The sequence below is a fragment of the Apiospora hydei genome (assembly GCF_038363865.1).
Source record: "Apiospora hydei strain CBS 114990 chromosome Unknown utg000005l_segment0_segment0, whole genome shotgun sequence".
Classification (NCBI taxonomy): Eukaryota; Fungi; Ascomycota; class Sordariomycetes; order Amphisphaeriales; family Apiosporaceae; genus Apiospora; species Apiospora hydei.
This window is the reverse complement of record NW_027117364.1, coordinates 2,192,582-2,216,655: the sequence shown is the minus strand read 5'-3', so window position 1 is coordinate 2,216,655 and position 24,074 is coordinate 2,192,582. Positions and strand designations below refer to the sequence as shown.

Below are 24,074 nucleotides of genomic sequence, written 5' to 3'. Positions count from 1 at the left end.
AACGGCGGTGATCAGCTGGAGGTACATGCAAACACGATTGATTGGAGATAACCAGATATTGATTCGCTGTTCGTTCTTATCTACCGAAAATCTTCTTTAATTCATAGCTGGGATTTCGCAATAACACTTTCCGCTTTGGCTCTTGCCCAGATCCTCTGCCCATGTAAAGACACGAGAAATAATTGTCCTTGAATGGGATATGAACCGGAAATGGTGTATGAGGCATCGCGATAAAGCAGTGAGAGCTATCAACGTATTGGCCATGAGGTTTGGTCAGCCTGGGTTCATTGCTTCTGACTGGGATTCTGGCAAAGATAATGCGCCATCGTACACCGGATGGAGATGAAGGAAGGTCGTCATGTTAGCCAGCTGTCGCCATGTTGACCCGACGAGGCCATGTTACCATGCCTACTTAAATGTAGTACATGGTGTCCTTAAGACGGTCGTGAATCTTTCGTCCGGAGGCTTTCTCGATATGCTGCTCTTGCGAGCCACTAGAAACCGAGGTGGCGTCGTCAATTGAGGCGTCAAAGACATCGGACATGTAGACGCGGCGCCGCGTGCATAGGATGTCGGCGTAGTAGGCGGGCGGGCAGATGCTGACAGCCTTGGTGGCTCGGCCGAAGAGGTAGCACATCTCGTGCACAACCTTCTCCATCATGTTGGCAGCTTCCGCCTTGTACTTGGGCTCAAAAAATCTCGTCCAGCAGCACCGTGTAGTGGGCGGGGCGGGCAGTGCCCTGCAAGGCGGTGTGAGCCACAAGGAAGAAGTCCCAGGTTCGGGCCAAGGTGACGCCGCGATCGACGACTGTGCCGTTCTTGACGTTGCGGGACTTCGTCATGTTCTTGGTCTCAGTCGGATAGAAGCGTGTCTGATGCCGCTTGACCGAAACAACCAGTGTAAAAAGGGGCTTCCGGTTTGCCGGGTACACCTTGCTGCACGCTTTGCGCATCTGGGGGACTTCGTTTGTGAGAACTTGCGCAAACTGGCCCTCAGATACACCATCTCGGAAGATCAAGATGTTGTCCGGCAACTGCTGGTTGTTGGCCTTCTGCCAGAGCCGGAGACGCCCGATGAACTCCTCACAAAGCCTATCATCCAGCATCTCCTGACCACCCTTTTGCGTCCAGGTCGTGGGTAGCCACTGCGCCAGGTCCCGGTCGGTACTCGAAACCATTCCCACAATACTGGGCAGCTTGTCGCTTCCCGCGATGTTAGTGGGATGGGTAACGTCGTACCCCAGCCCCATGGTTTTTCCTTCTTTGAAAATGGGGACATCTTCACGCAGCTTGTGATTTGCACCACCCATCTTCAGATTGACCTTGAGGCCAACATTGGCGTAGTACTGGGGCTGGCGTTTGAGCAGGTTGTCTCTTACTACACAAACTGTGTGGAAGCCGATCTCCGAGTCTGCAACCAGTTTGACCGCGTTGTAGATATCGGCGCCCTTGCCGGGCAAGACGACGAAAACCATTTGGGCCTGCTCAATCGTCTTAAACGCCTCCCGGATAATTCCCTCAGGGTGTTGTCCCCTGCCAAGCCGGATCTGAAGTCCCGTCGGATGCTTGAACGGTTTACACGGAATGCCCATTTTGTCCTGCATGAACTTTCGCCATTCTTCCATGGTGTCCTTGAGCTCGTTAGGGTCGTAGTGGCGGCCGGTCCAATCTTGTTGGATGTTCACCCATGTGCATCGTTCAATGGAGAGTCCAGACTTGAAGACCTTGACATTTTGTAAGTTCCACGAACCTTCAAAACGTTGGCCGTCTTCTGCCCCTGGTACTGGATCAACGGCGTTGGCAGCTCACGCGCTTGGACGGTGAGCAAGTTCTTCCCAACAGCGACATTGAAGGCTTTGAGCACTTCGCTGTTGTCCAGCCCAAGACTTTGGCGCCCAAGCGTTGCAATACTCGTTGCATTCGCGAAAGGCGAGCGACAAGCGAATTCAATCATCTCCCGCGTCTCCTCGGGTGTCGTTTTGCGTCGCACCGCCTGGCCCGCTTTGATCGTGACGAACTCTGCTGGGATGTAAATGGGCTTCTCCCTGGTGCCAGCGTTAACCACTGGTAGATTTGGTTCGACCGTGCAATTGTAGCCTGCAGTCGATATTAGCAACTGAAAAAGACATGTCATCGGCCACAGCAACTTACGAATCTGGTAGTACTGCGCAACAGTATATTTTTCGCCCTGCTTGAAGCCCGACGGGACATCTCCATCCAGGACAAACGATACCTCGCTTGGACGAGCAAAATCACGCTGGACGGTGATCTTGTTGGACTTCTTAGGCCCATCAAAACGCGTCGCCAGCCCATTCAACGTCTTTTCCGCTGTGCGCCGGCCAATCTTGTCTTGGGACGGCCCAGATGCCTTGGCCTTCTTGACGTTCTTGGGCTGACCCTGATCGAAGAAGAAGACGACCTCAGCGCGAAGACGGTTGAGGAGTCGATGCACGTAACGCAACTGAGAATCATTGTATTGCTCTAGAAGTTGCTTGACGGGACCAGCGAATCGGAAAACGCCGCTATGTAATGAAGATGGTTAGCATCGTTGCTTATAATATCGTACGGTAAGCACGAATAAGGGGCCGTCAAAACTTACTGGGACACGTTGAGGTTCAAGAGAAGTCTCCCTGTGGCAGGGCGGACGCTCTGGAAGTATCCCCTGATAATGATGTTCATATCGGGAAAGCCGAGAGAACTCGATTGACCTGGCACATTCAATGGGAAATGCCGACTGCTACCAAGGGAGGCAACGTTGTTGCTTGATCGTGGGGTGTGTCCTAGCACAGCCCCAATCGCAGCGACGACATCTGCATATACCGGGAAATCGCCCGAGTAATCCTTCAAGGTGGTAAGGTACTTGACGAGGGGATCGACGTCGATGGATTTGGTTTTGTCGAACTTCACATCGAACTCCATTGGACGGCCCTCATCCGCGTACTCGATCCTGACTGTGGTATTGCCATCGGGGAAGGACAGAGGATTCAGAGTATAAACGTAGTCTTTGAATTCCGAGACCCATACTCCCTGAAGCTTCTCCATTGCCAGCTGAATGATGCGATGGAGCTTGCGGCCTTTGGGTTCAGTCTTGCGAGGAGTCACGCCCGGCGGCCATATTCTGGTAGGCGTCAATTTGTACTGGAGCAGCGTCTGGGGCTGCACCGACATCTCGTAATAGTTTGTAGCGACGACAACCGCCTTGCCTTTGTTGCCGAAAGCGGGCCTCACGGGGATGTGCTTCAATGGAAGCGAAGATCCAGCTTCACCGGATGAAAGGTCCATGCTACCCATCTTGTGGGTGACTGCTTCGAGTTTGAGGTCGTTCAGAAGCTTGTCTTCCAGTTTGGTTACATTGGCATCAGGCTGAGGAAATTTGCCGCCCCTGTGGATTGATTAGTGGCGTCTTGAAAACCGGACAGAACATGAGAGCGCATACCCGAAGACCTCCCCTTCACCCTCGAACTTGTCACGTCTGCCACCACGGCCCCCGCCACGGCCCCCACGGAAGCCAGAGAAGCTCGCACTGCCTCCGCGACCGCCACGATCACCCCGGAAGCCGCCGCCATCTCCACGGCCGCCACCTCGGTATCCGCCACCATCTCCGCGGCCGCCACGATAACCACCGCCGTCTCCGCGACCACCGCGGAAGGCACCGCCATCTCCGCGGCCGCCACGATCGCCACGGAAGCCGCCGCCATCTCCACGGCCGCCACTTCGGTATCCGCCACCATCGCCACGACCGCGGAAGCCGCCGTCTCCACGGCCTCCACGAAACTGGCCTCTACCACGATCAGACATGTTGTCGTGATTGTGGATGACTTTACGTCACTTTGCTAGGCTTAAGGGAAGGGTCTGTCAATGTCTCGTAAGAGATGCTGATTGATACTGAGCAAGCCACAAGAGTAGCAGGTCAGCTCAAGGGACTGGATATGGATGGATATATGAAGACCCAGTTGTCTGTGGCAGCAACTTAGCGTTTGCAGAGAAACCAAATGGATAAAAGAATTCACTAGAGGCAATCTGTTGTTGACTGGGTAAACCGCGTTGGCAAGATAGATTAGAACAAGAAGTGAAATCTAGCGGCGCAACTCCACGTTTGGCAGGACACCACTTGGAAGCACTTAGGTTTGCTGATCCACCAACCTCTACTCTTTGACAAGTAGAATCAGAATGTTATGAATAGAAACATATAGACTGCAAGAGCTCCACAGTGTTTGCCGCTAATACGATGTGACTGAAAGCTCATTGTGTTTCGTTGGATGAAGTTGAAGCAATATATCCTTGTGTGTATGAAACCAAGCAATGGTTGTCAAATCCGGGGTCGTGCAGGGTATACCGAAGAACAAGGACTTGCCCAACAGAAGAAGCAATGTTGGAATAATACTTATTCGTATCGCCTCCGTTATCGCCACACCTCCCCTTCTCGACAAGTGCTGAACGGGCAACAGCGCACTTGCCGAAGGAAGCAGATGTGTATGGTTGGGGAAGGGGAAGAATGATCTGTTCATCGCCGAGTAGTTGATAGAGAATAGTGTACTTACTGAAGAAATCAATTGTGTGTAGTTGAGGTTTGTCGGCGAGGATTTTGATGCCCGGACTGAGGTTCGGTGTTGTGCAACTATGCCGGCGATCTAAGGAGTTGAAGGAAGGGATACAGAGAAAAGAAGACCCAGTTCTAGCGGCACAGCTCACAAAGCGTGCACTTTCGGTACCATGTGTCAAATGTAAGAAGTTACTGGCAATGGAGCATCATCTAAGCAAATTTTGGACAAGTGTAAACGGATGAAAAGAAAGGAAAGATGATCTGGAGAAGCAATGTCCAGTTCATCAGAAAAGGAATCCACCTTCTACTGAGGCCCACGGTCGAATGGTGCGTATCACAGCCTGGCAAGGTTACTGCTGCTGGATAGCTGGAGAGGGCTGGCTGGGAAGCCGCAAGACATGCCATTCCCGTTTTACGTCACCAGCCGATATTACTGAGCCCAGGATTTATCGACGCTATCAACGCTGGGCGGGCGGCAACCGAGTTGAGTTCTGACAGAATCGTCGCCTCGTCACCCGTCACGCGTTTGCGCCTCCTCCCTCAAACGATAAATCGCGGTGGTGGGAAGTTCCAGGACCCGGGGCACGGGAGGCCAGGCAAACAGAGGGGCAAAAGTCGCTAATCTAGCCTCAAACTAGCCTAGACTCTCTCTACCGGTGCCGCCTATCCTTCTGGAATTTGGCCTATCCTGTCCTCTCGAGCAATTGACTTCCAGTCAAAATTTGACGGGTCCGATGCGTTGGCCGCAATCGTGCAGTTGTTACCCAAGACCGAGCAGAAAGGGTGCTTTGCTTTGCTCTTGCACTGGCCCAATACCATTCTCTTTTCGTCCGCGGACAAAGAAACACACCGCCAACTGTTTCCCTGCTGCAAGGGGGCTGTGGTTGATGCAAAACTGGGATGCAGGCAGCCTGCCTTCAAACGACAGGCACGGTGATCGGTCATCAACTGGGGCGATGTCGAGTTGGGAACAGGGTGCGAATACCACGTCGTTTCGTTTGCAAATGTAAAAAGTTGACGGTCGGCAAGGCTGAATCTTATGCTTGCTGGGCCATCCAACGGTTTTGTACTCTGCTTGAGCAGTAACCGATTCGCTCTGGGCTGCCTTGTAGCAGTACTGCGTCGTCATCAGCAAGTAGGTTGCCGGCAGTCGATATTGTCTTGCATCGAAGTGTACCGATTGCCGGCTCCTGGACCTGCCTAGCTCGCCAAGTATCGTCCAGTGTCAGTTTGTCCGCTGTTGGTTAGGAAGTACCGCTTCTACCCCGCGACGGAGCCCGCGACTTGACCGCAACCGCTGGAGTCTGTACCTTGCATGCGTCAATGTGTTGTCAAGTCATTACTGTTACTTTTTTACCGAAGGTCACGGTAAGAACAAATTTTTTCCACCTGTGTGACATTGAGTGATTGCATTGTCGGAATGCACAAATTGACGATATATCTGCTACTTGTCGGAACTACCGACAGACTGCAGAAACCCGTCCGCTAAATCGAGACAGATCTTTCCAGATTGATTCAGATGTGCCAATCCCACCACAACCGGGGACGGCCCCCAGTTGAGTGCCGTCGCAGATAAAGTGAGTGCCAAAATGGGCGGTCAGCCCTCGAATACAACACTGAGCTTTAGTCGTACGAGAGTCACATTGGAACTCGCTCCCAACCACAACCAAAAGTCCATAAGCCCTCCTGCTGCTTTCCTGAGTGATCTCTGAGGCAATGAATACGCTGCGTATCATATCTACAGTACTGTATATGACGTGTAATAACAGGGAAATTCCTTCAACAACAAACAGATGAATGACATCGAAATCCAACTTGGTAGAACCTTCGGTTTCAGCGTCTGCTCGCCAGAATGAGCGTTCACCTGATACGGATCACCTCCGAAATCAGCCTGGTTAGCTCAATCGGTAGAGCGTGAGACTCTTAATCTCAAGGCTGCGGGTTCGACCCCCGCATCGGGCTCAATTCCTGATGCATCCCACTCAATGGGATACTGTCAACCTTACTTTTTTTTGTTCTTTTTCCTCACTTTTTGTCTACTCTCTCTGTTACATGTATGTAAACGCTGAGTTGGCATGGAGCTACAAGTATCGATAATAGCCAGTTACTTCCTTTTGATCCAGTCGCTTATTGTTCTCTCCCATTCCATGTTACAACAACTGCTCCCGTCATCTATCCCCAAACACCCCTCTCCGCCCTAAACTCCGTCGCCCTCTCCCCCCTGAACGAGCTTCTGCTTTGTGACACGCTCCTGTGACATCCAGTGCCCCTTGATGATGAAGCTCAACAGCAGGCTCTGCGGCGGAGAACGTAAGCAGCTTGATCTAGATGGCGGTCAATGACTCTGACTACGTATCATGAGAGACCTCAACGTGCTGCCGGCGTCCAAGTCCTTCATGACCTCGGCAATCAGGGTGGCATCCCTCGAATACTTTTCATCGACGCCAGCAAATTGAGGGATGTTCTCCAACTTCTTCCTTAACGAAATCTGGAATATGACGGCCGAGACTGCAACGCCTATGGCTGAGCCAAACACGCAGATGGAGAAGAAGGCCGCCGCGTGCACATTGAAACGAGGCCTGTTCTTGTTAGTCCAAAGAACCAGCGCAAGGTGAGGAATCGAGATGTGAGTTCCGTACTCGGTGCTTGCTTATATAGGATCTGTGGCGTGAAGAGGATCCTGGTCCCGATGCCAAGCGACGTCTGTACGAACACCCAACGTACCACGCTCGTGTCCGGGCCCGGAAGCGTCAGCAGTCCATATCCCAATATCAACAGAATCCATCTCAACCACAGTGACCCACCTGTATTTTTGGACATTGCTCACGGCATAACCCGAGGCCGAGTTTGCCCATGCAAGATGTGTTGTCACGGGCAACAGCCCGACGACAGACATGATAGTAGAGGAGTAAGTCTTGACACCTTGGAGGTACAAGACTACGAAATGTTGGAGCTCTGGCCAAGTGGTATAACTGGAATTGATGCCAATCAAGAAACCGGGTTCTTGCAGCCACTTAATCAAGAAGTAGATAGCAGCGGTGTTCAGTAGCCCTTGCAACATGCATCCTGTAGATGTTGAGGTAACCTGAACGTCGCGAATATGCGTTTCTCCAGGACGGGCTCGGCAGCGGAACTGAACTTCAATACATAAAAGCTAAGACACCGCCCAGGCCAATAAGCAGTAAAATGAAGACCTTATACGACCCCCTGGGATCGGCGTCAGTAGCTACGTGCTATTTCCCATAGGCAGTAACAGAGCACTTCCTCCCCTCCCCCTTCGACGGGTAGGGGGGAATGAGATCAGAAATGAGTATCTATAGGGACGTGGTAATGCGTCTGAGTGAGATGTGAAAACTCTCACACATGCACGAATTCTCCCTGGGCGTCTTACCTCAACAAGTACCATGAGTCCACCATCTGTGCATATGTGGCGGTCAACATCTGCCTCGCCCACTGGCACACGGATACACAAGTTGGACCGTTCTCCCGCCCAGAACCACATGGAAGGTCTTCGCAAGCGCCACGATCAGTAAACCCGCCTCTAAAGTCAGCAGCACTGAGATAAACCATCTGATATATAATTTGTCGGATTATCAACACATACAAGATATCAGAATCATGGCAAGTATCCCGCGTTCCGGGCCATTCTCGGTAAGGAAGTAGTAGAACAACGTGGTATTAGCCCGCCGCTATCACCCAACTCACGGTTCTACACCCCAAGATATGCGACATGGACGCCACCGGCGACTGTGCCACCGGCGACGCCAGTATATAGCTCGTACCGGCTCAGAATGCCTGCATGGCGGTGGCGTCAAGCCCGGCACTCATAACGGGCAGCGCTGTGGGAAGGGTCGTGACCTCGAGGCAGACGGCCAAGATGAGCTATAGTGAGACGCAGGCGAGCAGGAAGCTGCGGGTGGGTTTCCAGTCCGCTTCCTCGACTCGTGGGCCTGTTACGGCCAAGGATCCTTCACCGGTATGCCGTTGCTGCTACCCGGTGATGGTTGATCCGATCCCGGTGGCGCTGCTGGGCTCGGTCTTGTTCGGTGCAGGGTGGTGGTGCTAGAGTGCCCGCTGGGCTGGGCGGGGGCGGGTTGAATCTCCTCCATCTTTCAGGGGCTGGATAGGATTGGATGATATGTGGTAACCTACGTATATGCCACAGCTCGAAAGGACCCGTGGTATACGAAGGACAGTCTCAAACCGTATGGAGAGGGAGTAGCTCACTTGCGAATTTTGATGTCCCTAATTTAATCCTGGTCCGCCCTTCTTATCTTGCCATGTCGGCGTTCTCAGTCTCGAACCGAACTCCGTGATATGGAACCCCTGCTTCTCATGGAGCCCTCTGCACATTCTTCCTTGCCTGGTATGTGTATGATATTGCACTGGCACTTCACCATATTGTCTCCAATGCCATTTGTGCTTCTTTTGGGGGGTGACTTGCTCTTCAACCCCGAGAGTTCTACTCCCTGATACGTGTACGCACCCTTTCTTTGTGATGGAGTGATATTGAGATTGATGACCGGGGCCGTCTTCTGTTACCAGTTACACAACTGTGGGATTTCCATGTGTCAAGCCCAAGGACTCATGAGCCAACAACATAATCTAAGTATCAAATTGTGAACAGCCGCCCGACTTGTTGAAACTCGTGATGATGATGCCATATTAGTGTTCAACATCCGGAGGTGGACTAATTTACCCTAAAGGCTCTTAAGGGGCAACTCGCTGACATCTTGGAGTACACAATGACCAAGTATTATGATACGACCACTACTTTAGTATTCGAGCGACTCAGAGGGTTTTGATGGACTCACGAGGTTTTACTTGTACAATAAGTAGTATACTAATCATATGACTTTATTGGGTGCGAGATAATAACGAGAATGTCCTGGGCCGTCAGCATATCAGCATTACGTATCAGCCCCTTTGATGATAGCCTCGCACAAGCTGGTGCTCAGTATCAGGCAGGCATAACGAAATGCTCATGGCGGAACTGTAACTAACGCTTTTCTCGTGCACTCAGCTCAGGGGTAATTGTTTAGCCGAACAATACGCTATATGGTCATGGCACTTTGCCCGGAGGTCGCACTGCGTAACGCAAAATGCATCACTCACTGCACCGTGACGAAACAGACAAATCTCGGGAACAGATCTTTGTTCAACCGATATGCCAGATCCGCCGGTCGTCAAAGAAAAGCCCGAGGAACCAAGCTTCGGTATGGGTCCAGAGTGGAGACTCCTGACTAGAGTACGCCGGGTCTATAGCCCACCCCCTGCAAGCTATTGAGGGGTTTATTGTCGAGTGCGACTGCGGGCGATTGGAGCTGGAATGTCTCCTCAGTGGGGGGGCCTTGTATCACAACGCATCCCGCTAATGAGCACTCTGGTCTGCGTGTACATAAGTGCAGCGCTCAGAAGCATATTGCGCGTCTTCTCTGTGTGCGTATCAACAACTCTTGTTGGCAAATCCTTTTAGCAAACATGAACTGGTCCGCGGAAGCCTCTAGTGGGCAAACAGTTGTTGTGACGGGCGGCTCCAGTGGCATCGGCCTGGCCATGGCGAGATACTTTGCCTCTAAGGGGCAACATCTTTATATATTGGACCTGAGTACGGAGACCGGCGAAGCAGTGGCTAAGCAGCTCTCCTCAGAGTTCCCCGGCGCCACTGTCAGTTTCCGGAAGAGTGACGTGTCATCCTGGGATGAGCTTTCCCGTGCGTTCAAGGATATATATGCAAGCCGGGGCCGGATCGATGTGGTTATGGCAAATGCGGGAATATCGGAGCATGGGTCTTCCAGTTTGCTTGCGCAGGAGGAGGACGAGCCATCGCAGCCAAGCCTGAAGACTCTGGATGTTAATTTGACTGGAGTCGTGTACAGTAAGTCCATCGTCTCCATCCCAGTACATCAAGATCAAACGAAAGACTGACTGATGACTTTGCTTGCTCGATTGTAGCTGTGAAGCTGGCAGTTCACTACATGTCGAAGAACCAGCCAAGCCCAGCGAATGACTCAAGGGGCGCCATAATCTGCACGGCATCCAACGCGGGCATATACCCCTTCCCTGTGGCGCCGCTCTACGCTGCATCCAAAGGCGGCGTGATCTCACTGGTGCGTTCTCTGGGTCCGGCCCTCGAGAGGACCCAGATCCAGATCAATGCCCTTGCACCAGCTGTTCTTGGTATGTCCTGCCAGATTCGGTCCGACAGAGGACGCAGTGCGCCTGCATGCATACATGTGCGCGAAGATGGCAAGCAGCGAGCTAACGAGGGGAAACCAGAAACGAACATTGCGCCCTCCCGGGATCTGTTCACCAACATGGTCGTGACCCCCATGTCGACCCTGGTACGGGGCGTGGATCAGCTGCTCGGCGACAGAAGTACGACCGGGGCGGTGGCCGAGATCCACGGCGGCAGCGTAACACTGAGGCCACACCTCGAGTACGTGGATGCGGACAGCAAGGCCAATCTGGACAACTTCTGGCGGCTGGGGTATGCTTAGAAGGGTCTTATGAAAGCAGGCGTGTGACGTAGCACAAGCAATTGCCGACATGGTTAGTTACAGACACTATTGGGGACAGGACAGTACCGGGGACACGCGCACCCAGTCTCTTCCCCGCAAATGCTACCACGCGGATTCGGATCGCAGCCCTGGGCAGCCTGGAGTGGAGAGAAGTTGGGTGTGCTGGACCCCGCAGGGCCAAGCACCAAGTGTGATAAAGCAATAGGAGCTCGAGCGCTGAGACCTTGCCTGTCGCCAAGTTCCACTATCGCGGCGACGATGTGAGGCTTTCTCCGCATCAAGTTGGTGGTAGTGCTGATGATCATGTGGGGGAAGGGGACCACCCCCAGCTTTTAGTAAAACATAGTCGCGGGCAGGTATCCACAAGGATCTGTAGGGTAGGTAGAGGTAGGACAACCAACAAATGGCAGATAACGTGGACTTGCTTGTCCGGACTACACACCTAGCTATTTAATATTACATATGCCCATCATCTACCAACCTCGAATGGTAGTTCAATCCGAGAGACCAGACCTCCTCCATTCACAGGTTGCTTCCAGGTAGCAGCCCCTGCGATCCATTCAGTACTGGAAGCTTGAAGCAAAAATGCCTCTCGGAATCCTCGAGGACAGACATCTGGAGCATGTGCCGGGCACATCTCCCCTGAGCACACTCGGTCGTGTAGATCTCGAAATCTCAGCCGGCGTCGATTCCAATCTGCTCAAACATGACCCATCAGGCAAGACTGTCCTGGTCCCGCAGCCGTCTGAATCGCCAAACGATCCTTACAACTGGCCCCGGTGGAAGAAAGAGCTCTTCACAGTCGCCATTGCGTATGGTTGTGGATGTGTAGGAGGTACGATGAACTTGCCCGCCCTTTCATTGTCGCGCCCCTTTATGCTCCATGAGAACTATGGTCGAGATCCATGTGGCTGACTTTATATATCGAAAACAGCCGTCGGTCCCCTTCTCACGTCCGCCTTCGTACCTCTCGCGCAGGAGTTTGACGTGCCCCTCGAGCGCTTCACGCTGGGCTGCAATGGCGCTATGATCGCCGCCATCTCGGGCGGCAGTCTGATCTGCAACACCCTGGCGGTGAAGCTCGGCAAGCGGCCCATTTACCTACTGACGTCGATCGGCCTGTTCGTGACCAACTTCTGGGCCGCCGAGTCCAAGACCTTCGGGTCCCTGGTCGCGGCCCGCACCATCGGCGGCTTCTGCATGGCGCCCATGGAGGCGCTGGTCCCGGCGTCCATCGCGGATATCTGGTTTGTTCACGAGAGGGGGTATCGGATGGCAATATTCAACCTCGGCGTCTTGGGCGGTATCAATTTGGCTTCTCCCATCGGTATGTTTTTCCTGGGCTGATGACGATCATGCAACCTATTATGTTTACTAAACCCTGTGACAGCTGGCGCTGTTATCGAGTACGCATCGTGGCGGACATGTCTGCACGCCATGGGCGCCGCCTTCGTAGTACAGTTTCTCATCACATTCTTCTGGATGCCCGAGTCCGCGTTCGACAGAGTGGGCGCCGTTGACATCGATACGGGCGACCAAGCCGCCATTGTGGACAAGGCCGAAAAGATCGAGGCGGAGCACCTCGAAGACTCGATTTCTCCTGCGCCAGTGGCCGAAACGAAGAAGAGCTACCTGCGAGAGTTGCTCCCGTACTCTGGCTACTGGGCCAAAGTCTCGTTCTGGCGGACCTTCCTCCAGCCTTTCGCCATGATGGCCTCGCCCGTGGTCTTGTGGGCTACGATCCTGTTCACTACGTGTATCTCGTGGCTGGTACTGATCTCGGTCACCCTATCCCAAATATTCTCGGCGCCGCCCTACAACTTCAGCGTTGCGGCCGTGGGAGCGTCCAACTTGTCATCGTTCGCCGCGACGCTGCTCGCCACTGGCCTTGCTGGTCCGATCATTGATGGATGTATCAAGTTTATGTCGAAGAGGAATAATGGAGTATTTGGTGAGTCACTACGCCATCCCGTCCACATAGAAAACCCCAAAAGAAAAGAAAAGAGTAGAGTCATGCTAACACTAAAAAACAGAACCCGAGTTTCGCCTGCCTATCATGCTCTCCTACCTCCTCTTCACCGTGACGGGCTTCTTCGCCTGGGGCGAGAGCCTGTACCGCGAGGACCCGTGGCCGATCCCCATCATCGTGGGCATGGGCTTCATCAACTTCGGCGTGCAGCTGGGGACGACGGGCGTGGTCGCGTACGTGTCCGACTCGCACCGCACCATGGCGGCCGAGGCCTTCGCAGCCATGAACTTCGTCAAGAACATGTTCGCCTTCGGCATGACCTTTTACATCAACGACTGGATCGCCACCCAGGGCGTCCGCCAGTGCTTTTTTGTTATTGGCGGCATCACCATCGGCGTCGTGCTGCTGACGGTGCCCATGTACATCTTAGGGAAGAGGGCGAGGAGCTTTACGTACCGGCATAAGCTTATTCGTAGATTGGTAGAATAGATATGGTATCGAGGGGGTGGAAATGAGTGAGTCAAGGGTTTACCACAAACTGTTTCCCAATGCCACTGTTATGCTATGTGACCTTTCACGATACCACGTTACAGAGTAACCCACCCCGCCTTTTAACAAAGGAACGTGTGTCTTGGAGCTATGAAATAAGATATACACTAGTATAGTTAACTTTGTTCTTGACCATCATGAATTCCTATTTATTGCCTTATAACTTGGTCAGTTGGCTAACACGTCAGGGCACCACGTACTATATTTTAAATGTCTGCTGGCTGTATGGACCGACAATGAAGTCTTGGTATCAGAAACACGGAGTTCTACCACAATGTCTAAATTAAAGGACGAGGTGTATCAGACAATCATCTGGGCGACTAAAGTCTCAAAGCGAACCACTTACAGCAAGCAATCCTGGTATCAGGAGTGGAAACACTTGTCTGTCGCTGATATGGTATATTCATCTCGGGCTCGTTACCGTACCTGCTTCGTTTTTACTTATATATGAGAGCCTCGATGCCTCTCCAGAATCACATCACCGCCCACCCAAAGACTCTCACCAGCACTATCCTTGAATTCTTCTACACAAAATACTCAGATCTAAATTAACCTATCAATATGTCCGAGGATTTTCAAAGTAGGTTATAGCTCTGTGCCATATTAGAAAGCGCCACGTTTAACAGTGCACTAATATATATAAACAGGTAACTTTAAAAGCCCAGGAGCACTGTAAAGATATTATTACAAAAAGCGGTCCCAGCTGGTCGCGAGATACTTGCGACGCGAGGCCAAACGACTGGGCTATACCGGAACATTCCCAGTCGATCAACCTTTGTGCCTCGAGGTGTACGAAGAGCTTGCTACTTTCATTGCAGACCCAGATAAGGATCGGGATTCTGGTTGGCGCTAACGTTATACTACCATGCGTGAGAAGCTACATGAGGCCATCTTGTCGCGTGAAGAGGCTCAAGTACGACACCAATACCCCATAGATAAGTTGAAAAGGGTGAAGCAGATATTTGATGAGGCAGAGAGAACCACTCCCGGCTTGTTTCCGAGAGTTGCCAGAGCCGACCATCAGGGTCACCCAGCCAATGACGGGCCAAGACCTCAGGCAGACCGTCAGAGCCCCTCACTCATTGCTGTAATTATCGAGGCTCTCAAGGCATTGACGGGAGGGATTCGAAGGAGGAACAGTGTTTAACGCGTGTAACGATCGCTTGAATTAGTGATTGGGATTAGAGATATTTAGTTGTACTCACCAAAGGCATCGGATTTCCATGTGGAATTCTATAGAATATTCTTCGAGGGATACTTGAAACAGTGACCGTTAAGACACCTTACTTAGTCCAACACAAAGAAGGGGTATTGCTAGTTGCAGCTAGAAGTATTGGTCTTGCAGTACACTAGAGGTGGCAACCCCTGAATCTTCCAATTTGCGATTTACTTGAATGCTTCAGGCCGGGAGAATAGCAAAAGCTGACTGTCGCGCCTGATTTTCGGTTTAAGCTTCAAGTAGCCTACTCAGTTAATTCTGGGGATTCCCTATATCTGGCCAGACTAATTGAGTCATTGCGAGGTCAACAGTGAGCCATAAGGCCTGATTTCCACGCAAGTGTCTAGACTCACTGCTTGCTCTTAGCAAACTGCACCTATATATGCCGTATCGTACTCCCCATCAGCCATGGTCTTCAGTTAACATCAAGCTCGACACTTCAGAATAAATTTCTTTTGCCCAGCTTCGCTAACTATCCCGATACCAATCTTGCTTTACTAATTAAGTACGAAATCCTCCCAGCTCAGGCGAGAATAGCAAAAGCATCCAGCGACGTCATAGGTGGGATCGACATTATACAGTTCCCTAAGCAGTTTCGCTTCACTACCAATTTAAACAAACAGAGCCCGAACCTAACATGAACAAAGTCAAGCTGCAAAAAGCATACCAACAAGCCACCCAGTCAGTTGCCCACTATTTGAAGGCAACAGCGTCGGAGAATGGATACCCCAAGACTTTTTGCAAGAACACGCCCGCGAGATATGTCATGAGCACTGGAGACTACATATCAACCGCCCATTTCATCTCGTCACAACTCTCACAAGGCTGTTTTAAGGATCATTTTTTGCAGCGGAAAATACCAAGAAATGCGTCAGAATCTGGAATGCGCCATCGACAAGAGGGAGGTGGCCCAGAGAGACCACATGCACTTCATATACGTGTTAAAGACGGTCAAGGGTCTCTTTGATGAGGCGGAGGGAAAATAATATTCGGAGTGCAACGGCACTTGGCAGGACCGAAATATCAAAAGCACCCTTCAGGAGACCGTGCCAAGTTGGAACTATGAAAGACGCAAATGGGCCATGCGGGATGAGAATAAGGCCCCCCTGGAGACAACAACATGATCTCTTGTTGCGCTGGATTAACTGGGTGAAGCCGCCCGATGACAGTCACATATGAATTCGAGGAAGGTCTCGTAGTCTTGGGACGAAGCTGCAGCTATGATCCCATCTTGAGTCTACTCTTATAGTTGACCAATGACTTGGCAGCTGGTCTACCGTTGATATTTACACGTCATCAGTTCCAGGAGATTTATGCTACCTTCCATTATCGTTGAATTTGGCTGTTGAGGATTGATATGATCGCCCTGGAGACAATGCGCTGCGTTTTGGGAGGATTTCAGTCATTCGCATATTATCTCGTGTGTATTGAAATAAACTGGCAGCGTAACAGCCAACGAGCTTTTGTTGAGTGTGAAGGAAACGTTGCCACGAGCTTGAGACGCTAAAGTTCTCACTGTGCTTGAGGTACAAAGGAAACATTTGATCCCAATGCCAGAGATGCGGGCCACGTAAGTTCTATACTCACCTGATGTTCAATAAAAGATGTGTCATTGTGAAACAGGCACACGTAGATCTCCATTTGTGGGAATGGTGATCAAGATAGGAAGCAAGGCAGTTTGTAGTCCCTCGGGCCTATATATCCACGTCTTCGTCGTGTGAAAAGTAGTTTTCATTATATACACCGCGCTTAATTCCACAAATACCACTTTTGGAACTGGTGGATATATCTTCATACCTTGACCTATTCACTTTATAAACCACCCCAGCAACAAGAAACAAAATGGATAGCATCTCTCCTCGGGAATTACATCTGAACTATACCGAAAAGACCATGAATGTGGCCATTTGGCTTAGAGATGAAGCACTGGGACGAAATTATCGCCTTTCCCGGAACCATGGCAGACGCAGACCCAAAAGCTCCATCCCAGATACAAACTTAAACCTGGAGATTACGTCCCAATTGCTAAGCATATTGTCAAAAATGGTCGGTCGCCACTCGTTGTGCCTGAGAATATCGCCAATGACCTTGACGGTGCAATTGGTAGCCGGAGGACCGCCAATATAAACCATGAACGATTCCTCGGCACACTTGACGAAGTCCGCAAGATTCTGCAACCGTTAGTGTGCAAGGATGGAGAAAATTCGGCAACAGTCCCGTCTGGGGGCATACAGTCGGCATCAATCTCTCCCGAGTCCAATAATGGCATGTCAAATGGTAAGTTGCAGAGAACTGGGGATGGGTACAGACACAACATATGCTAATTTATCTCAGAGCCTGCCGTTAGTAACCAATCAGTATCTGAACCGGATAAGCCCCAAACACCAAAGATTTGGGCCCAGGTTGCTGCTATGCGTCCACAACAGGAGTAAAGCGGCGTCTTTCAGGTGAAAAGTTCAGTATCTAATACAACATGGACTCTTCTATATTGCACCCAAAGCCTTCAGGGCATCGCAGGCCAGGTTACAGGGGTTTGGATAGAAATCTTTTTGTATGTAATCTGTGGGACATGGGTTAGATTCTCAAGATGCCTTTAAATCTTGATGGAATCAAGGGGCACATATTCAGCTAAGCCACTAAGCCACCCAATTTTCACATTAGCCGTGCCCAAACCCACTTGATACTGCTTCTATACCGAACATGTAGCTCAAAACAGTATTGAATACAGTCCAATGCTGTTGAGTGCAGACTTGTTGGTTTCGTGTTCTGACTCTAATTATACACGGAGGGGGGGAAATGGCTCTCAAACCAGCCGAAATATATTTTTCAACTTAGCCAGGTCCTCCTCCGACTCTGGTCCCGTCTTGAAGACCAGTTCCGTCCCAGTCTCGCCAACCCACTGCCGTTTCCTGACACACCAGTACTCAATCGTAGGCTTCATGGCCCATCCCTCGCCATCATCCCCGTCTTGGCCCTCCGCCCCCGCTGTTCTGTCTTCTGTCAGCGGGTACGGCTCCAAGATGCCAAGTGACACCATTGTCAAACTTGGCATGTGATCGTTGCGCAACAGGATTTGCGAACCACAGATGCCGCAGAACGTGCGGTGGCTCACGCTGCCGGAGGAGTCCCCTGGGGCACCTTTGTATAACTTGAGCGTGGACTCTGCATCCAGTCCTGGTTTGACTGTGATGGTTAATTGCTAGAAAGTATGAGTCAGTTAGAGTTCTAGTAGACAAATTAGACCGTTTTCAACCCGCGGCATCCCGTCGCGGGAGGAGGAGATACGTGAAGAGAATGCATAATAACATACCTCTTCCTTGATAGTCACAAGTGCAGCAAATATTGAGCCCGACACTTTCTGGCAGGTGACACAGTGGCACAGGTGCATTTCCAGCGGCTTCCCCTGAATTTGGACTTGGACAGCGCCACATTGGCAGGAGCCTGTTCGGGATTTTGTAGAGTTGCTCATGATAACGTGTATCAAGCTTGGTCAATGGTGCTCAGTAGGTGCCGAGGACAAGGTTTTGGAGGAGAGGTTTTGAGATTCAATCAAGGGACTAATCAATGCAGACAATTTTCTCGCAATGTGTAGCAGCAATTTACTTCTTTAATACTCGAGGTAACTTATTCGACAAGTGCTTACGGTCGACGAAGTATGAGTCGGGAGCTTTAGGCTACAGCCGTTCGACGGGATTCCGTTGGGTTCCTGCGAGACATCCCTTGCATGCTGCAGGCAGTACCTACTGGTAAGGGGGTGGCGCCGTATCGCCGTATGCGAAGGCGACGCTAGTAAACGCCACTAACGACCATCAACACGCCAAAGCCTGAAGCATGCATCGCACAAGGTGGGAAATGAGCATATCTGTTCCCGTGTCCGATGGTATGACTGACTGGGAAGTATGTATTATGCGTCGGTCTTCACCGCAGTTTTTCTTTGTTTAACCGGAGCACCCGACTTCGCAACAGCACCCCCGATGACCCGCGCCAAGGAGCCCCTCGGCATCAGACGGCGGCATTGTTCTTTACGAAGCTGACACTACTTTGCCTGTCCGCCCTGCTGTCCTTGGCCCTGATCTTTGGTCCCCTTTGCAGCTTGTGCGGCCTTGTCCTTGGCCATCTGTTGCCTGCGCGCGAGTTAGCTATATAATTTCTGACAACAATAAGTCATGTCCCGAGGGAGACACGCACTCCTTGTTCTTGATCCACTGGTTTTCGAGCGACTTTTCGCGGTCGGCGAGTGGGTTGTTGGGGTCCATGGCGGGTGGATGGCGCGTTGATGGACAGGAAATTGGCTGTTGTTCCCTTTTGCTCTTGTGTATTGATTGGTAGCTTGCAATTCGCAAAGGTTATGGATCTTGAAGAGGAGGAAAGCAAGCAAGTTGAGCAGAGGTGGTCGTATTAGAGTTGGTCACGACTCACCTCTGCCAACAATCGTGACCATGACGTCATGTCACGAACTGTGGCCCTATTAAATCCATAACGCCCGACTAAAGTGGGTGACAGGGCCTGAACTTCCGACGGGCAATTGAACAACAACATCATTGAAGGTAGTTACAAAAGCATCATTGGAAAGGTTGTAGTAAACAGTCTGGATAATAGGACTTTTATTCGTGCCTGTTCTGTGGAGGCCAAAACCATCGTCAGACCTTCTCTACTCTCAAGGCCGTCGTCGCCATTTCTAGCAGCTCTATTCTTTGTTTCCAATACTTGATGATTTCCTCCATTTCCTGTTTGATTTCGGTACATTTCTTCTTGCCATCCACTTCGCGTTTCATGGCGTCCACCAAGTCGGAGTCCTTAGCCCAGTCCAGCGCCACCTTGAGTTTCTTATATGACGGCAAGCCCTGCTTTTTCATGACAGAACCCATGGCATCGAAGGCCGGTAGCATGGGCACTGGGAGTCTGGTACCGATTGTTTTGCATTTCTTTACCAGAAGCATGAAAACCCGGTTAAAGTTCTCGAATTGGGCGAGTGTTTGGTCATAACTCGGGGGTTTCTTCGAGAGCAGTGCCGGCCGCGCCTGCTCTTTATAGGGGTGCGGGTAATCTGAATGTGACAGTCGATTTTAAGTACTTGAATATGTGCTTGTCTCTCCTGGGATCCCAACTCTTCGGGCGATAGAAATCCTTAGATTGATAGGATGCAGGAGTCAACGGGAATTGATATGAAAGAAAAACACCCACTGCCATCAGCATACGCTGTTTGGATAGCTCCGGTCAAGGCCACTAGCCCATATGGACCAAGGAACAGCCCCTTGACTGTTCGACAGCTCGCTCCAGAGGCTCTTCGTCTATACGTCTGTTCCTTGCCAAGTATATGTCTAAAACGTAGCAAATCGTGTCGTGAACCTCAGACTCCTGTATGGTTTGGGCGAGAGACCATGTTAGTTGCCTCTTGGCCTATCAAAGAGTAGCGGGTTGCATACCAGTATCTGCAGGGTCTGCTATTCTTGGAACCAAGAAGTTTTTGACCCATCCTTCTACTATACCATCATCGAAATAGTTTGTGATGTCGTTGTGGCGCTCGAGGCGAGCCGCTTGATCATCATTGGCGTTATCCGTTATCCATTTCAGGGATGTTCTCGATTGAAAGGATTTACAGAGAATTGAGATGGAATGATCTGAATACGATACTCAAGGGTCAAAGAGTGAGGCGCACTTCTCAGAAACTGTCTGCATTATATAGCCATACAGTTCATTGGTCGACTAAGTAGACAGAACAAAGGAACCATTAGAACTCATATCTATATGTCGCCATATCAGGGTACAGCGAAGTTCAAATAACAGCAAACCTATACTATGGGACCAATGTTGGGTCTCAAGAACTCAAGAAGGCAAACCTGGAATGTGCCGAGTCTGAACCAAACCCCTGAGATTGGCACGAATGAGATGACCAAGTGCCAGTGTTCAGATCATCACACGTCGATCAAGAGACGGACACTGCTCGAAATGACACTTCCATACCACCAGTCCCATTTCATTGAAAATAAAGTACTCGCATAACTATGAACCATATCTCTTCAATTCAACATCCTTACGAAACTTCCAGCATGACCCCTCGTTGCCCACATTTTGGTAACCCAGCACACCTTCCACAAGAGACAGCACGATCATGGGTGACACACCATACTGCGCGTATGGCCGATCGACAGACAACGTCAGCCGATCATATATCAGGCCCAATCCGAACGCTGACTGATGCAGTTTGATATCCACACAGGGCGGCTAGGTGACGGACGATGTTAGTTCAATCTTGCTTCGGCTGCGGCCTTACAAAGGGAGAGGATACATACTTTCTGGTGATTCTGCTGATTGACCCTGCACCACTTCTTCAGATACTCGCTCAAAAGCTGAAGTGATGGGCTGTGGCTGCTGTGTATCTCCACTTCACTGCTTCCCTATCGTATACCACGAGATGGTACGGGGGCTTCAGAAGAAGATCGTCTGGTCGTGCCAAAGTGCCGCAGTCTGGCATGACGGTATACGCTGATTTTGTCGGCGGGGCATATTGCGTATTACTGTAGCGATCGGCACCCTTGGCGCTTTCTACAACAGCGGCCTTCCCAGTGGCGGCGTCGAGTGATACGTCCGCCCAGTCATCCGCAGGCGCTGCGGCACGGGAAGCAAGAGTAGTCGATTGCGACGCACCGGCATCTTTATTGAAGCAGTTCAGTAGCTGACCCCTAAGCGCGGCCTCTAGTTCCGTGAGATAGGGCATTTGGCCGCGCGGTAGCGTGATCACGAAGCCAGTCCTGTCATTTGACCAAGTCAATCGTAGGCCTTCGTTCTTCGAGACTTGAACCTGTTCTCACTAAGCATCAGATCTATATTCCCTGGAATCGTAGTGATCGGCTCGTCATACCTCTAGAAACAAACGCAAGAGCCCGCCTGCGCGCTCCAGGAGCGTCTCGGTCCACTCGGCATTGGCGTCTTCGTCCTCGAGCGCGGCCGCGAGCAGGTCGCACCAGACTCGCACGCACTGCGCCACGGCCGGCACCAGCGTCTGCTTGTCCGGGTACGAGTCATCGAGCGCCGCGAGCAACAGCGGCCACTCGGGCTCGACGGCGACGTCGAGGCCGAGGATCTCGCGAAGCTTTTCAGGGACTTGCGGACGGGCGCGTCCTCGCTGGACCAGCTGTCGCGGATGCCGACACGAACCTTAAGGGGTCTTTTGGAAGCGAGGTGGAAAAGTGTGGTCAGCTACTGGCGAGTCTGCGATTGGGGTGGTTGTGCTCATACAGTTCGGACATGGTGATAGTCTAGGAGGAGGTATTTTCTGGTGTTTTGCACTTCAAGTCCGCCAAACAAATTGATCCTATCGGAGGAGTATATACAGGCCACGATGGCAGTTGACAATAACGACCCCGGGTAAGGGTAGTCGTGGGGACTAGGTCTTCAATCGGAGCAATCCACCGTGGAAGCTTGCCTTCCGCTGAGCCACTACCCATCATGACTCCGCCCAGCAAACTCTAGAATCTAGAACCAATGAGGCGTTTCGTCGAGGCAGTATCTAAATGCCCATAGTTAACCATTTCCTTCCCAAGTAACCCCAGTAGCGGCTGCTATTCCGCGCTTGTCAAATAAGTGGCTATGCCAAGCCCAGCTGAAGACGGCCCCAACTGACTAGCAGCCATGACAGCTCCTCCCCGCCCATCTCGTGAGGCAACGAGGCGTATTCCAGTTTCCAAAAGACCATATAGCGGATCAGACTACGTTTAGACTATTGAGAGTCCACAAATTTAAGCGAACTCCCCATACTCTCTAGCTGTATCTGTAGGGCTGCCTAAGCGGCTGACTCGACGACCCCTGGAAGTGGCATTGCACGTCGATGAAGGCTTTCCACCATGGCATGATTTTGAGAAGCCATGCGCCGAGTCAAGCAGCTCAGGGGGTTGGCAATGTGTCCTCGATATGGCTGTTGCCTGTTTGACTATATAAGATGCATCGTGGTCTCCTGTTTTGACACATATCCAGCATAGCACTTGGCACAGAAACACACGTCACTGAATATATCTTACAAGCAACCTCTTTACCACCCCAACAATCTTGATCCCAATTCACATTCAGTCAAAATGGCCGAACGTTTACCTCCCGTTGAGAAGCTTCCTCTGGCTCTCCGTAAGAACGGTACGTCAACCCAAACGTGCTCTTATCTGGAGCCAAGACACTAATAGTCGCAGTGCGCGATGAGTGGGATAACAAGAAGCCCGAGATAGAAAAGGAGCTCTCCGATATCCTGACAGTGCCATGGACTGTGGAGGTGAATCCTAACCAGGTGTTTGCCTACGCCGGAGATGGCTACGCCAAAGAGTCCCTTGGAAGCTGCATCGCCGCGTAAGTGCCCCGTCATACATCCCACTTCAGCTGTCTTCAGAGCCGTCTTGCTTACTTTGATGTGTGTGACCCTACCGAAAAGCTACTTCAAGGGCGCCATCTGGCAGTTCAAGAACTACGAGAGCAGCTATGGCGAGGAAGGGCTCAAGGAGCTCAACGACATTTGCCACGCGCACGTCCTGACGATGGACGTGGACCTCAACAAGCGCTTCACGTACGGCGGCGTTGACGTGGACGAGCGCGGCGCCCTGCGCATGCTGTTCGCACCGGACAACCTGGGCTGCAACATCGACTACTGCGTGGAGCGCGACACGCTGCTCAAGGCGCTGAACAACGCGCCCGCGGCGCCCGGCGCCAGCGGCAGCGCGATCAGCTTCGCGACCCGCACGGGCATCCGCCAGGACTACGACCCCAAGATCGAGGCGATCCGCGCCAAGATCGCGGAGTTGCTGGCGTGGCCCGAGATCCAGCTCAACCCCAACTGGGAGGAGGTCTTCGCGGCGCTCAAGGCCGAGAGCCAGGTCAAGAAGACGGAGCTGCGCGAGGACTGGCAGGCGTACATGGGCTCCATGGCCATTTCGTACTTTGAGGGCCTGCTGAGCCAGATCCAGTGGCAGAAGTTCGAGGACGACGACCTGCTGCAGGAGGGGTTCCGCGATGCCGTCTCCAAGGGCGAGGTCAAGTTCCGCATCGTGGAGAAGCTCAAGGATAGCTCGTATAGCGAGTGTCAGGTTGAGGACGGGATATTGTATCTCCAGGTAAGTGCTCTTCTCTTCTCCATCTTACGGGGCTTTTCTGTACAATGAAAGACCGATATACTGACTGGGCGCACACAGTCCACGGCGAAGACATGGGGAACGAACACGTCTTACACGGCGGAGAAGCTGGTTGATAAGCTGTAAGCCGTTATCGTAGCCAATAACTTGAAAACATCATCAT

At 51.6% G+C, this 24,074-nt stretch overlaps 10 protein-coding genes across 10 annotated transcripts; 4 read left to right on the top strand and 6 right to left on the bottom strand.

Moving 5' to 3' along the window:
• Window positions 1–412: 412 nt before the first annotated feature.
• On the bottom strand, window positions 413–3,798 carry PG997_006170 (ribonuclease H-like domain-containing protein; the record flags this gene model as incomplete). Its single annotated transcript, XM_066810485.1, has 6 exons — window positions 413–676; window positions 714–1,750; window positions 1,810–2,097; window positions 2,152–2,522; window positions 2,600–3,382; window positions 3,437–3,798. 6 exons carry the CDS (start codon window positions 3,796–3,798, stop codon window positions 413–415), a joined length of 3,105 nt encoding a protein of 1,034 aa, XP_066669408.1.
• A 3,080-nt stretch (window positions 3,799–6,878) lies between these two features.
• PG997_006169 (uncharacterized protein) lies at window positions 6,879–7,439 on the bottom strand (the record flags this gene model as incomplete). The annotated part of the gene is made up of 2 exons (XM_066810484.1): window positions 6,879–7,192; window positions 7,268–7,439. 2 exons carry the CDS (start codon window positions 7,437–7,439, stop codon window positions 6,879–6,881), a joined length of 486 nt encoding a protein of 161 aa, XP_066669407.1.
• Window positions 7,440–8,329: 890 nt separating this feature from the next.
• Window positions 8,330–8,652, bottom strand: PG997_006168 (uncharacterized protein; the record flags this gene model as incomplete). Its single annotated transcript, XM_066810483.1, has 2 exons — window positions 8,330–8,425; window positions 8,518–8,652. 2 exons carry the CDS (start codon window positions 8,650–8,652, stop codon window positions 8,330–8,332), a joined length of 231 nt encoding a protein of 76 aa, XP_066669406.1.
• Window positions 8,653–10,024: 1,372 nt separating this feature from the next.
• PG997_006167 (uncharacterized protein) lies at window positions 10,025–11,043 on the top strand (the record flags this gene model as incomplete). Its single annotated transcript, XM_066810482.1, has 2 exons — window positions 10,025–10,421; window positions 10,499–11,043. The coding sequence occupies 2 exons, from the start codon at window positions 10,025–10,027 to the stop codon at window positions 11,041–11,043; spliced, it is 942 nt and encodes a 313-aa protein (XP_066669405.1).
• Window positions 11,044–11,649: 606 nt separating this feature from the next.
• Window positions 11,650–13,522, top strand: PG997_006166 (uncharacterized protein; the record flags this gene model as incomplete). The annotated part of the gene is made up of 4 exons (XM_066810481.1): window positions 11,650–11,899; window positions 11,999–12,391; window positions 12,455–13,015; window positions 13,098–13,522. 4 exons carry the CDS (start codon window positions 11,650–11,652, stop codon window positions 13,520–13,522), a joined length of 1,629 nt encoding a protein of 542 aa, XP_066669404.1.
• A 2,838-nt stretch (window positions 13,523–16,360) lies between these two features.
• PG997_006165 (uncharacterized protein) lies at window positions 16,361–17,233 on the top strand (the record flags this gene model as incomplete). The annotated part of the gene is made up of 3 exons (XM_066810480.1): window positions 16,361–16,371; window positions 16,792–17,078; window positions 17,136–17,233. The coding sequence occupies 3 exons, from the start codon at window positions 16,361–16,363 to the stop codon at window positions 17,231–17,233; spliced, it is 396 nt and encodes a 131-aa protein (XP_066669403.1).
• Window positions 17,234–17,604: 371 nt separating this feature from the next.
• PG997_006164 (uncharacterized protein) lies at window positions 17,605–18,270 on the bottom strand (the record flags this gene model as incomplete). The annotated part of the gene is made up of 2 exons (XM_066810479.1): window positions 17,605–18,000; window positions 18,112–18,270. The coding sequence occupies 2 exons, from the start codon at window positions 18,268–18,270 to the stop codon at window positions 17,605–17,607; spliced, it is 555 nt and encodes a 184-aa protein (XP_066669402.1).
• A 1,171-nt stretch (window positions 18,271–19,441) lies between these two features.
• Window positions 19,442–19,690, bottom strand: PG997_006163 (uncharacterized protein; the record flags this gene model as incomplete). Its single annotated transcript, XM_066810478.1, has 1 exon — window positions 19,442–19,690. The coding sequence occupies one exon, from the start codon at window positions 19,688–19,690 to the stop codon at window positions 19,442–19,444; it is 249 nt and encodes an 82-aa protein (XP_066669401.1).
• A 1,114-nt stretch (window positions 19,691–20,804) lies between these two features.
• On the bottom strand, window positions 20,805–22,051 carry PG997_006162 (uncharacterized protein; the record flags this gene model as incomplete). The annotated part of the gene is given in 6 exon segments (XM_066810477.1): window positions 20,805–21,026; window positions 21,095–21,199; window positions 21,211–21,603; window positions 21,664–21,894; window positions 21,915–21,969; window positions 22,041–22,051. The coding sequence occupies 6 exon segments, from the start codon at window positions 22,049–22,051 to the stop codon at window positions 20,805–20,807; spliced, it is 1,017 nt and encodes a 338-aa protein (XP_066669400.1).
• Window positions 22,052–22,873: 822 nt separating this feature from the next.
• Window positions 22,874–24,037, top strand: PG997_006161 (uncharacterized protein; the record flags this gene model as incomplete). The annotated part of the gene is made up of 4 exons (XM_066810476.1): window positions 22,874–22,928; window positions 22,982–23,135; window positions 23,176–23,893; window positions 23,972–24,037. 4 exons carry the CDS (start codon window positions 22,874–22,876, stop codon window positions 24,035–24,037), a joined length of 993 nt encoding a protein of 330 aa, XP_066669399.1.
• Between the last annotated feature and the right edge of the window lie 37 nt (window positions 24,038–24,074).